Source organism: Pholis gunnellus (assembly GCF_910591455.1).
Source record: "Pholis gunnellus genome assembly, chromosome: 3".
NCBI classification, from domain to species: Eukaryota; Metazoa; Chordata; class Actinopteri; order Perciformes; family Pholidae; genus Pholis; species Pholis gunnellus.
The window spans coordinates 13,176,363-13,190,702 of NC_136529.1; the positions used below are offsets into that span (position 1 = coordinate 13,176,363).

Consider the following 14,340-nt stretch of genomic DNA (forward strand, 5'->3'; position numbering starts at 1 on the left):
ATCAGCAGCTAACTAATTAAGCTAACTTTAGCTTCATGAGTTGGTGGAAACATTATCTAGCCGACTCGTTTTACAACAAGAATCCTGTGAAAACAGTGCGTTAATATGTACTAAATGGCTACATAGATGATATGGTGCTAAAGGACTTTCTTAGTAAGGACAAATGTAAGGCAATGCTTCAAGTGACAATCTTAATATATCAGTCCTGGTTGGTTTAAAATGTATATTTAAATGAAAAAGGAAGTGCTTAAAGTTGAGCAGTTTGGAGTCTATTTTTGTTAATACATAACCATCACGTCTTCAGAATTGTGTGCTTACTGCTTAGTTACAGCTTTTATGTTTACAACATTTTTTTCTAATAATGTTATCAAAGCCACCCAGTTTGTAATACTGCAAATATATAAATATTGCAATACTTCATCAGTGGGCCATATGATCAATCACTATTGTGTTAACTCCTTCTGTGTCAGATCTGACACTTAACAGATATTTATTCAAATGAAAAGCTTCCAGATTGCCTCTATAACACAGCGTATTGTTGGTGGGCCTTTTTCTATTTACGTACACTGTTAACACACAAACTAATGCAGCTTAGTTGATAAATGATTTGCTCCTAGGCCTTGGAAATAATGCTTGGTTACTACTGTAGGTAGAAACAGACGGAATTTGCATCTTATGTCGTAGCAAATAACAAAACAAAAACTATTTAATACATTCCAATTCCACATTTTTGAAAGGCCGAAAAGACATTCCCATTAAACACTGCTTCAACATGTGGAAAAATCCAAAGCTTGACTGGCCTGATTTGCCTAGTTAGAGTTGCTAGAGTTGGACAATCGCTGTTCGGGGGACGGTCAATTGAGATTGGGGTTGTAATGTTAATCCAGACAAAAAGGAGAAACAGACATTCAAAAAAGGCATAAAATGATGAATCACAGTTGTTTTAAAGCACAGTAAACATTTCTGTTACACAGAAAGACAATTCTTGGCCACCTGCAAAGTTTTCCTTTTACAGGCAGACAGTAGCCTTGAAAACAAGGAACTCATTTGTGTAATTGCTGAGGTTGCAGAGAGCACCTGGCAAACTAGATGTGCTGTTAAAATGTGTGGTGCCAGCACTTTCAAAAAAATCTAATCCCGAAAACAGCCCTCAGGGCCGCTGCCTCTGCTGGCATTAAGTACACTTGCAGATCAAAGATGGAGGAGGTGAAGTTTGTAAGACAAGGACCACTTCCCCGCTAGTTACAAAGATGGATCAGAGAAGCATTGTACCATGTTCTAGTTTCTAATACCAAGAGCAATTTTAGAGCTGAAAATAAGCCACTATGAACAGGTGAATGTTGGAAATCATGTGATGCAACATTTGGTTTGGCACAGCTTGCCAGTGTTATTGACTGAATAAGAATTGCAGAGAAGAGGCATGAGAACAAACCTCTTTTCCCCAGATGCATCACAGCCTTGTGATATTCTTTGTTTGCACTGCAATACGAATAAGTAAGGGAGTAAAATGTTTGCTGAAGAGATAATGGGCAACTGAGTTTTCTTCCATAATTATTCTGAAACAATGAGAAAAGTGAGAGGGAGATGTGTGTTTGTAGAAGCAAAAGGCAAACTCTTGTGATATCACTTCTGTGCAAGCATAAGTCTTGAGGGGTGCAACTGATATACAACTACAAGATGCTGTTGATAAAACAGGCTTTGCTTTGTTGCGGCCTGAGGGAGATCCTGATCTGTCTGTGGCTAGTAAAGCCAACTTTTTTTTATTTTTAGGCTAGTCAGCTTTCTGCTCTCATCCTTATACAACCAAGGATTTTCAACAATTATCTCTTCATATTTGCAACAAATATGTGACTGGTATTTTAGAAGATTTTTAAAGGATGAAAATAAAGAATAATAATGTGAAATTTCATGTCATAACAAATACACTTTTTTGAGTATCTGAATGCTTGTGTGTCTTACCAATCTGCCAGGGCTGCTGTAGTCTATCTTGAGACTGGCCATGGCTTTAACAATGGCCATAATAGACTGGATGGTATTACTATAAACTACTGCTCGGTACTGCTTGCACTCATCTTCTGAGTAGCCATCTTCATGGATGATCCTGAGAATGGAAAAAATGATGCAACATTTATTAAAGTGTACATTGAAGGATATGTTTATTTGATTGTAAACACTAAAACACACAGTAATGCTGAGAGAAACCGTGTAGTAGCAGTGTAATAATCATCTGTGGGTTCATCACTACGAGCAGCCCTATTCACAGACATGTAGTCATTTGATCCATTGCTAAAATAAAATCATTGATTATATCAGTTTTAAATGCAAAATAGTTTGCTGACAAGCTGTTTTTGCCACATTGAAATTAAGGTTTCACAGCAGTTTAACTGATTATCAGTGAGTAAATGTCAGCAACATAAAATCCATCAATAATTAAGTTGAACATAAAAAACGTCTACCGTTATAAATCAAGTAATACATGAAGAGTAATACCATTGGGGTGTCTAGGGGAAAGAATTTGACGCTGACAAGTGGCTTTTTTTGTCTGCATACAATTGCTACCTCGTCTACCAAGAAGCATGTACTGTACAGTCTGCACCTCAATTATCATGCTGTGTAGGATGATGCGTAGCAGTGCGGTTCACACACAGTGAAACTCTGCAGTATCCTGAGATTACCGCTTGTAATGTTATTGTTCAGAACCTGAGCGATAGGGAACTAAGTGTCTGTGCAACCCATCATGAGATGCAATCATCCAGACTTCATCAGGATGCAGAGGGAAGTGCAGAGAGAGCTTACTGAGATGACCCCACATTAATTCTAAAGTAAAACTCCCTCCTGCTTTTAACAGTGTGTTGATGCATAGGATAAGGAACAGTAGTCATTTTTAAGCTGTTTTATGAAAATGGTTGTGTTTTCCTAACTTTCTCTCATGTAACGTCATGTTGACACGGGACACATCATTGCGTAATGTTACATAATAGGCCAGTGTTTCTGTCTTGCGGGCTGATTTCTCTGTATGCCTGTACGTGTTAATAACCTGGCTTCAAAAAGCGACAGACTGTTCCTGCTCCAAGCTCATAAAAAATGGATTCAATGGCTGGCTAGCCCAGAGGAATGTGAATAATTAAGCAATTCAGGGTCCTGTGTGTGCATGCGTGTGTGCATATACATATACTGTATGTGTGTTCTGATTGGTGCACAGACATTACAGCATCCTCTGTATTCAAAAACTCTTCATACTACTCTTGTGCTATGAGAAGTAAAAGACAGAAACAAACAGTAGAGGCAATGCTGTCCCCCTAGAAACCACAAAGGAGGAAGTCTTATTTATTGTATCTAACAACGGCTTTGAGGTTACTGCAAATTATTGAGCTATAATTTCTAATGATTTCTGGTCAGTGCCTGAGTCTCTAAGCCAAACGCAGAAGATAAGATTAGTGAGGTACTGCAACTTTTACATTGAGCAGAGACTCATCAGGTGTAAGCGAATGTTCTCGTTTGCAGCTCTGCTGAGTTGCTGGCTTGTTAAAACACATCACGATTTAACATGATTCACAATGATTATTCTACCTTTAGCTTATTTCTAATATATATCATTACCTTATCAAGAGACCATAAGGCGAGTCTGTGGCATATGGGTCACCATCACCTTTGCCAGGTTTCACAATGGAAACACTCATTTTAAAAAAGGTACATAATCCATCTCTGGGTTTAACAGAAAGCCTAAATATAAAGTAAGATAAAGATTGTTTTTTTAACTTACTTCATCTGCTTCACAATGGTGCTCTTCCCAGATTCCCCAGCACCTGTTGGAACATTAAAAGATTAGAGTTACAAAGGATCGTCAAGTGCCGGTTGCTGTGGTCTTTCTGTGCGTATTTGTAAGTAGAATAGGGCTGAACTTTGGCTACAGCCGTTTCTGCTTTAAAAATATTATGAGCCAGTGATGACCAGCCACTAACTTCACATTTTGTACGCTGGCTTGTCTGGTTTCTATTTTTAAAGGACATAATGTACAGATTTGCATAAATTCAACATTGAGGGGGGAAGGGTCTAGGGAAGAGAGGTGATTTAATTGCTTTTCAAGATTTATGTTTCATGGTAGGAATACTTTTCCCAACTCGTGCCAAGTACATGATGAAAAAATATATAATTCAAAAGGTGGCTTAGCATGTTTTAATCTATTAAGTAAAAATCTCATTTTTCAAAGGATACCATAGACTTATATATAGATTTTTCACTCTCCAGCTAGACATTACTTTCTGTTAACTTCAGTGAGCTCTGAAATCAACTCGAGGTAGAAAATCACTGAACTACAAGCAGGATTGTAACCCATAGCTTTGACAAAGTCATCATCCGTTATCCAATCTTTGCAATTTAAAAAAAATGTGTTACGTTTTTGACCACTGGTAACACTGTGGATTCATGTTTGTTTGTGTTTTGACCCTATTCGGCTGCTCAAATATTAAATAAAATGTGCCAACAAAGACAAGAAAACAAATACGGGTGTAGACAATACAATCAGCTATGCATTTTTTTTTTATGTGAAGGGAATGTATTCAGAACGTTTGTTTGATCTTAAGGATGCACGCACTCAATGTTTTGGGTTACACTGAATGTAAACATAACCTTTTGTGTACCTGGGTACCTGTAATCAAGAGAAACCTGAAATGATCATCTAGTTTTTAAAAATCCAGGAATATGTGATGAAAATGGTGGGAAATTATGGAAAATATTTACAGTTAATGGACTGAAATCACTAGTATGAATGGAAGGGGCAAGACAAGTCCTAGTTCTGTGGACTGAAAATAAAGAATGAATGATACATTAAAATGAAAAATGACCAGCATTTGATAGTTTTTTATTTCTTAGCAAATAAACCTATACCTAATAAACAGTCGTTATCTTGTTGAAATGAATAAGCCCAACTTCTTGGCACATTTCTTTTGCTTTTAAGACCATGCCACCATTTACTGTCCCCTGACGCCACCTGACCCAGCCTGCCAACAAACATTAGCCCAGCCCGGAGCTGACAGAGCAAGTGGGACCAGCACTGCTGTCAACATTTATCAAATTCACGCAGAGGGAAGGGAGGGGTGTAAAAGCAATGTCTGCGATTGCATTTGCTGTCATATGAGCCACCACTTATGATTTGCTGAGAGGTAGCTGGTAGTTAAATATCAGGAGATTTGCCTCTATGACCAAAAGTACACAACAACCCGACACACACAAAACAAGATTTAACTGAACACAAATAACAGAATAATATATGGTTACATATATTGTTTCTTTGATCCTTTTTTGTCCTAACATACCTGAGTGAATCCTGAGGTAGAAACCTTTCAATCTTAAAGCAAATCAAGATTAAATGATGTAACTAGGCTTCTATTCATTCACCAGCCCAATTATAGGACCACAGTGTTTTATCACAGGGCAAGTCTCTTCTTTTAGACTGCCATTTACTTTCATTTGGATTATCAAAGTTGACTTTTATAAGATACGAACAATTTAGCAAAAACACAGCATCAGATTTATAGGCACTTCTTCAAAAATATCCTGTTACTGAATAAAAGGTGGGTGGTGTAAAGTGGAATATTAGTCTCTCTGCGGACACACACATGTGTGAAGGTCACCTTACTGACTCCAGAATAAAAGTCATCCATTAATATTTCAAGCCCAAAGGCAGGTGAACATTTGTGAGCAGCAGTGAAAAAGAAGAGTGCTCCCTCGTTCTTCATGCTCAAGGTGTGTTGGGAGGAGAAACAGGCAGCGTTGTTGTTCTGCTTGTGGGGAGAACTTTTGAACAAACTTGATTTCACAGTATCAGGTTATTTTGTCACAGCAGCCAGAGGGCAGTAAACAGTGCCAGGGCGGTATTGGTCATAAATCATAATAAAAACAAACAATATGAATCATTTTTCTGTGTTACAGTGAAAAACAAAAAGTAGTAGAGCCTAACCAACATGAGTTTTGGTCCATGATACTGTACTTGGACCATAGACTGTATATAAGAAGTAGACGTAGTTGTCGTGATGTCAACCATTGGTTTGTGGACTGACTGCCTTGAGTTCGGCATTTTGGCCTTCTTGGGTTTTTTGCCACCAGTGAACAGAAGTGACCATATTTGGACGGCCAAGGAGTGACGTAGAGACGCCTTATACAGCTCTGGTAATCACAAGGTAGTCTCTCCATAAAGCATACCCTGCTCTATTTTACTCTAAATTATACCATGATTTACAAAATGAACATCAAGCTGTATTGAAAAAGACTTGAAACTAGCGATTGAGACCATAAACTCATGTTCATAAGTGGTACATGGGTCATTTTCTCATAGACTTCCAGACAATCAGACGTATTCTAGAGGAGGTGCAGTAGAGATAATGCATATGTAAGGCTTTAAGGCTTCACTTTTCAGAACTGGAGGCTGCTGCCGGACTTGGACACTAGTGGAGCTCAAGCTAACATTAGTTTGCTAACATGCTCAGGCAAAATTGTGATTTGTGATTTTGGGCAGTACAAACTAATTGAATTGAATCAGTGAACAGCTACCCAGCAGAGAGCATCAAGCGATGATGCTAAAAACTTTCAGAGCAGCTGTTATGAATAAATCTGCAGAATATTCGAAGTGAACAGATGTATCCACCGTACATGAAGCCCTGTACCTCCACGATGTTGGAGCTGCAATGAGGACTGATTGGTATTACAAAGACCCCTCTGTGTGCTGCGCTGGCAGGGGGGGGACAAGCTCTTTCTTTTTAGTGTCGTTGCGGCAGACCCAGAATCACCTTCTGGCAAGGAGAAGAAGATGCCCTCTTCCTGCTTCTTCAATCCCAACTCTTCATACTAGCTCCTGAATTGGTTTTCAGTAAGCGCCAGAACACAGCATTGATAACATGATTTAAGGATCAACATGAAAAACGCATCCAGTACTCTCACATGCCCACTCAAATCAATGACAACTTGGCCGCGGTCGCAGTTACCCACTGGTGATGACACAAAGCCTTCATTAATGGACTGATAAGATATCCAAAAATTTGGCAAACAGATTAACATCCACACAGAATCTCACGGCAGATAAGGTCGATCACCTGTCAACCAGTCCACGCATGCCAATCTACATCTCAGCTGTAACCGTGGGCAGTGAATCGGGTTGGTGTTTTCTCTGTTGTAGTGCTGAAACAATTCGATAACCAAGTTGACAGGAAATTTACAGCCACAATTTTGATAATCCAGTAAGAAGTATTAATTTATTCATCAGGCAAAACAATGTGAGGAATTGCAGCTTCATTGAAAATCTACTATTTACAATTTGAAAACGACACCTTGTGTTCTGGGGAACTGTGTTGGACATTTTTTTGTCAATTATGACATCCCATGATCACGTAATTAATCGTAAAAAATAATCAATAAGTGATAATCGTGTAGCTCGCAGGGCACAGATCACCTTCGGAACAGCTGACACGGTAGCTCCTTAACCCCGGTGTGGAGATACTGAGACAAACCAGCATCTAGCAAACACTGAAAAGTATTCATAACATTTTTAATTAGAATGAGATGCAGGAAAATTACGAGGAATGCTTTGGAAGAAAAAACACTGTAATTAAAAGGCAGTTAAAGAAGAAGACAGATAGCAAGCATTGACAGTAAAAGGTAGACAAGAGTGACAAATGAGCCAGATATGGCGTGGGAGGATGACGATGCAGAGAAACTGAGGCTGTGAGCGGATTGTGGAGCATAAAAGGCACTGGTGAGAGAAAAAGTGGTGGGATGAGGACTAACACGAGTGCCAGGTAAATTAATGAATAGTCATAACAGGTTATCTGTCGGTTTTTACATAAATTGAGTTCAGCAGCAAGTTCAGCAACTGTGAGCAAAATGAAAAGTGAGATTGCATGAGTAACATTGAAGTTCAAGCTGAAAAGCATTCAGTGAACAGCAGCAGGCAATCACTTCTTTTGTTCTTGCTTTCTGCGTCACTTAACTGCCAACAGATTGCTTTGCTTTACTGCAAGCAAATGCTAATAGAAGTAAGTCACGGGATGACAGACTGTTTTATAGAGAACTTTGAATCTCCCCATCCCATAGCAGACTGCTCTCAAAAGCGTTGCCACTATATGACCCAGTTAATATATTTACTTCCCAAGAACCTTTTCCTATTATGGCTTTCAAAAATAAATTGATGCATCGCTTTTGCAGGCTGTTAATTTACGATGTTAGTAATTTCAGGCTTGTGATCCTAAAATGAATCTCTTATGGTACGTGTCCACAGGATCAGTTATTTCCATTCATTTTCTATGTAAGCAGCTGGTCAATGCATTCTGGTAGTGCTGCTCCGAGCGTTGGACTGTCGCGTTGGCCTCATTAGCAAAAAGTTGAAACTTTGTGCCAATGTAGTGTTTGGCAACAAACTTACATAAATACAGTTGTTTGAAGGAGATGTTTCCACAGCAATACATAAAACAGTCATTAAAGAGACAATTACGACTTGACACTAGCTCTAACACAGCTTTTAATAATGATTAAAACTACTAATGTCAAGATTTTGATTTAATCATAGCAAGTATTTAAAAACAAACAAATATTTATTTCCTGTTCAATTGAAGTGTACGTTGTTTTTTTGCAAATTACAACTAAAAAAGTAAAGTAAAAAAAGATGACTTTTAGAATATTTTGACAGTTTACATAGACTTCGAAATGGTTGACTTCAGAAGCACTTCCATTGACATTTTAGGAAAAAACGGATTTTCCGGGATATATGCAGTTACCGCCCATGCTTCAAAATGACACCGTAATAAATATTTTAGGCCATGCCGCTCAGCCCTACTGTCCTTGGAACACCGGACCTGAAGGAGTGTGAGGTCCTGCTCCGGCTGCAGGCAAAACACACTCAGCACAATCTGTGAAGTTAAACCTGTTTGCAGGCAGCATCATTCTGAATCTGGAGGAATAAAACACGACTAAGAGTCATGCTAGCAGCAGCATGCTAACATGCTCACAATGACAATGCTAACATGCTGTTAGGCAAGTTCACCATCTTAGTTTAGAGTGGTAAAAACGCTAAGGTGCTAGGTCAACAAAGTTATCACAATTCTTCCTGATTGGGACATAAATGTGTGTACAAAACTGAATGCCAGTTCATCCTAAAGATATTGAAATTTCATTAAAAATCAAAAACATCAATCTCATGGTGGCGCTAGAGGAAGAGTCAGGGAATCATCAATGTCTGTAGGATACATTGTCTTAGAACTATGATTGTCTGTGCAAAGTTGTGTGCCAATCCATTTCATAAATATTGAGATATTTCGCTGGAAATGATTCAATTTAGACATGCTAGTGTTGTTTCCAAATTCCTCATCTTCTGGGGACCATGAATGTCATGGCAATCTACGGAATAGTTGTTGAGACATTTCAGTCTGAGCCAAAGTGGGGGACCAACTGACCAACATTGGCATATATAGTCATGTTGCTGGCATGGGTAAAAATGAATAATCTCAACCATTTAAAAAAAAAACGTGCTGAAGTAGAGAAACATCTCACATGCACAGGCAGCGTCATAAATCCATTTCAAAACAATATCACATCACCCTTGGGAGGCCTATAATCACATATCTGTGTGTAACAGCCCACTGCGGTGGCCTTTCTTCTGTGGAGACATGCAACACATCTCAGCATATGCCAGCATCATAGGCCATATATTTTCTAAGTGATTGCCATGAGAGAATGACTCATTGGTCTGGCTGTGACACAATTCCTCCGTCGCTCTCCGTTGGTGTCACGACTGTTCACATCCAACTAGCTTTTACAGCCATTTAAAAAGGTTAACCTCCTCTGGGCGTTGATGACACTGAGCAGACTACACAACAATGATGCTGTTGCTATTTAAAGCCCTCTCGCAATGTGTACTGAGGGAGCTGACTGACACAAGCTGACGCGAGGGAATACATTTGCAAGTAAAGTTTTCCTCCTGACCCATAATCAAGTGTGTCTGGGCATACAGTACATGTATAGAGATCTGTTTTAGTAGAAAGATATTCGTTCTTCTGTACGAGGGGTGTTCAATTGCATTTCATCAAAACAGAATCTAGTATGGAGAGTAAAAACTTACTGACAACAGTGCAAAATAACTGCCAAGATTAGCGCTCAAGAAGTGTGTTGGATTTTGTACTTATTTTAAACTAAACCTCAAACGTAACCGATCATTAGCCTACCCTAGGTATGTACATTTTATGAAAAAAGTGATAGGTAACAGTCATGATGTGTAGAAATGATCTACACAACCAATAAATCCTCAGCTCAATCATAGAAAAAAGGGAACCAAATAATATATATGTGTGCGCGTTTGTGTGTGAACACTGAGATTCCCCATTGACTCCAGCTGAATTTACCTCCTACATCTAAGTGTTCTGTCCCCAAATCTATATCTTGCTCTTCACAACGTCCTCTGTCTGGCATAGTTGAGCAGAATGTACAGTACCTTGATCATTAATCAATCTATCAAATGTCTAAGTTTAATGTGAAAGGTGTCACTCGTAGTAATGAACCCACAGAGAAATACCAAAAATACAGTCAAAAAACTTCTAAGTTCATTTCAGTCCTGCAGGGTGTTTTACCATCTTATTTCATTATTTCAGGTCTATAGACCACAATTTAAAAGGTGCTGTTTACTGGATTGGGAGCATATCTATTCCCTTTCAATGGCTAACATTGCAACTGCTAAGCTGGCAACCCGCAGCCAACAGGGCGAACTACGGCATAAGTGTGGACAGAGCTAACAGTGTTTAGGGAGGGTGGGTGCTACGCTTTCGTAGCTACACCATCGGTCAGGACAGCGTTATCAGCTGTAACCACCGTATGAGCGCAGAGCAGAGTGGTGGCTATGCGCTAGCCAGTGGGGCACGCTCACGTGCACAACAAAGCATGCCCGGCCGGCCCGTAGAAAGAACAGGGAATGTCTGATTACAACACACACACACAGAAAATGTGGTAGGCTTGGCTTGGGAGCCGGAAAGTCGCCAAGTTGAGTCCCCTCAGAAACAGAGTACGGAGCTCAGACTAGTTGCTGGAGTGGTGCCAGTTCATATCCTGGGCACTGCCGAGGTGCCCTCGAGCAAAACACCAGACCCCACAAAAAACTGCTCTCCGAGCATTGTATAGATAACTGCTCCTAACACTAGGATGGGTTAAATTAAGGGGCTTATTATCACTGTGTGCTATGCTCTGTACATGTGTGTCAATAAAGGTTGATTTACATACATACACGTTTAGACTAGTACATCATTTACTTGGATGATCAGGCTCAGCCTCTGCGTTTGTCTTTGTAAGTGGATACAAGTTATGGTTATCTATGCGTGTGTGAGAGCCAGACACTCATTTAGAAGTGAAACACTTGGTTCTAGTCCATAGCCTTCCGTCAGCAGGATATTAACAATATTCCTCTTTTTCATTCTTTTTGAAATAAAGCCTTTCTCTGCCGTTCTTTTATTAGCCAGCAGATACCGTTCATCTTCAAAATTATTTCACACAGAATCAGGCTGCCAGGGGCAAACAAAGACTTAGATTAGTTTACTGGATCACTGCATGCCGGTTCTAGTGGGTAACTGTCAACGAACTAGCACCAGCAGCACAGGTGTTTCAGTCAGCCAGGCAGCCAGCTCCCTCCTCCAAACCAACCACACGACCCTTTTCACATGCACGGTGGAAAACGATGGAATTTTACATGGCTGGATTCAGTACAGTATGTTTTCGCCTTGAGTGGAAAAGTAGGTCATCAGCCTCACAGGGAGCAGTGGAGCTTCACTGCTTTGCTCTGCAGAATAGGATGCTTGCTTGCTGTACAGCCAATGTTAACAGTATTTAATCCTGTTTTACGTGCGCTCACAAGCAGCGTCAACACATTTGTGCCCTCGATGCTCAACATATACCACGCAATCCTACATTCAAAATTGCTAAAGAGCATCTTAAAGTTACTGCAGTGTTCTTAAAAAAACCCCAAAGCAGTACATCAAGCAGAACATTATGTGTCGTAGTTTAACAGATTGTAAGCAAACAGCTTTGTATATGCCATAATCATTATTACTTCTTTAGCTACCAATTACAACAAAGCAGATGAAAAGAAACAGGTGTAGATTTTAAACACTCCTGTTTCATACAGCCTGGTGAAAAAGAGCATCAGGGGGAAACAACAGAGACAAGTGGAAGCTCATTCTGACACAGAGCACCAAACAAACGAGAGCAGGTATGAATGCAATGCAACCAATCACTACTGCCTGAGGAAGCGCACTGCACTTATATGAGGATTATAGTAGAGACACACTTCATTATGTCCTTTAATAAGAGACGCAAGCACGCCTTTATTTTAATCCTTTTAGATCTCAGTGCATCCTTCAGCCCTATCCATCCATCCTGCGTTAATGTATATAAGCAGTGGGTTGGTGTAACCGGCACTGCTCTTGACTGCTTCATACCTTTCCAATACAACCTTCTAGGTCACAATTGTCAACTCCTCTTCCTCAGCAAACCACATGCTGCGTAATCAGACATGCTACAATACAGTTAACAACACATGCAATTAACAATACTTATAAACAACTGACAGATGTTATGCATTGCATTTTCTATGGTTAAAAGTGAAACTTAAAGAACGAAGCAGTACTAACAAATGCAAACTTTTTTTTATGTTTTATACACAAACTCGTTGCAGGATAATTCATGGTACCCATTTGACGCTCCATTAACAGCCTGTTACAAACCATACTGCGGATACAGTAAAAACAGCGTTGACACCGTCACGGGTGCTGAAGAGTTTCCCTCAGTCATTCTAATTAAAGTTCAAACAAAAAAACAACATTACTTCAAACTGAGGTCGACAACTTTTTCATCTCACAATTCTTTAGGGGAAGAAATCCCAGCCGAGCAGATTCCACCTTGCAGTATGTGATGGGTTGTTTGTAGTATCAGGTATCACAAAGAATACATACCAAACACCTGGATCATTTAGAACAAAATCAATATTTACACAGACTTGAGTCCTTATTAATCACACTAACCAAGTGAATGCATATTGATCACCGATAACACTTGACATGTGGAAACCAACAACTTGTATTCGAAAAGAAAGAAGTTGTCCTTGGCCACTGTTCAATAGTTTTAAGATGAAAATTCCAGATATTTAAGATGGTATGAAAGCCAGTTAGAACAGGTTACACAAAGATATTTATATGCCTACTTAGATCATAGACAAAGCAGATAAAAGTCCGTCTACAGTAGAGGTGTACTGTCCAATGCACTTTTTGGCAAGACCAGTCCTGCATTGTTGGTTGAAGCAGAGATAGATGGTTGTGGTACACAATGCGTAATATAAAGAATATTGGCAATTATACCCTTATTGGATTTTTTACACAAAAGGCAAGTATGCATGTGAAGATACATACCTCAGCACACTGAGATACAAGCTAACTTCATAAACTCTGGCTGCCATCCCATCTTCTAATCAAAACAATTTAATCTCTATTCAATTTGGCAGGTTAATCGTAAACTGAGACTGTGTGGAAACCCAGCATCCCACATGCTTGTATTCTGGTCCTAGGAAATTAAAGCCTGCATGAAATACAGACTTTATGGTGAAGAGTATGAAATTCATAACTTTCCTACCCGGTCCTCTAATCAATCCTCTGTGCCTAGAAAACGATTCCTCACATATCCAACAATCACAGCTGGTGTTTGCCTGGCGGTCATACTGTTTATACTCCCCCCACCTCCCTATGTTTCTACAGTACATACTGTCAAGTCAGTTTATATTCTGAAACATTCGGAGTGTCAAGCAGCTGCTGCAGTGTTGGAGGGTGATCCCTTAAAATCATCCTGCATTCTGTTGGCAAACCAGATTGTCAGGGAGAGTAGGGCTTCGTTTACTCAACTCAGTGGCACATGGCAAAGAGTGCAGTTATGTCTGTGTTTGTATGTACTTGGACACATTTTGATAGATTTGGTAGGCCAGGGAACACAAAATCATCAAGTCATTTGTATCTGTTAAAAAAACAGGAAGCCATTTTTAAAATTGAACGATGCAATAGAGAGGCACTGCAAAGAAAATGACATCACTGCAGTCAGTGTAATTCATCAACTCAACGTTGCATGCACACATATGTGCTTCTGTGTATTTGTGTAGGGTATGAAAAAAAAACACCAGACAGTTCATCTGTTAACTTAACACAACATTTTTCATGAAATTCCCTGGTGGCCATTAGCTGCTTAATGTGCTTTGTATCAGATGTTTCATTATTGCTGCCCTAATGACTGATGTTCTCTGGAAAACATTTTTAAATGCTGGTGTGTGAAGGT

General features: G+C 39.5%; 1 protein-coding gene across 1 annotated transcript in view; it reads right to left on the reverse strand.

Annotated features, from left to right (window-relative positions):
* Positions 1 to 14,340, reverse strand: part of gnai2b (guanine nucleotide binding protein (G protein), alpha inhibiting activity polypeptide 2b) — a gene marked incomplete at both ends in the record, with an annotated part of 37,997 nt that overhangs the window by 12,085 nt on the left and 11,572 nt on the right. Inside the window, 2 exons of the mRNA XM_079186426.1 lie at positions 1,960 to 2,101; positions 3,764 to 3,806. Of these exons, the coding sequence (XP_079042552.1) occupies positions 1,960 to 2,101; positions 3,764 to 3,806 (185 nt within the window). The remainder of the gene's footprint in view (positions 1 to 1,959; positions 2,102 to 3,763; positions 3,807 to 14,340) is intronic.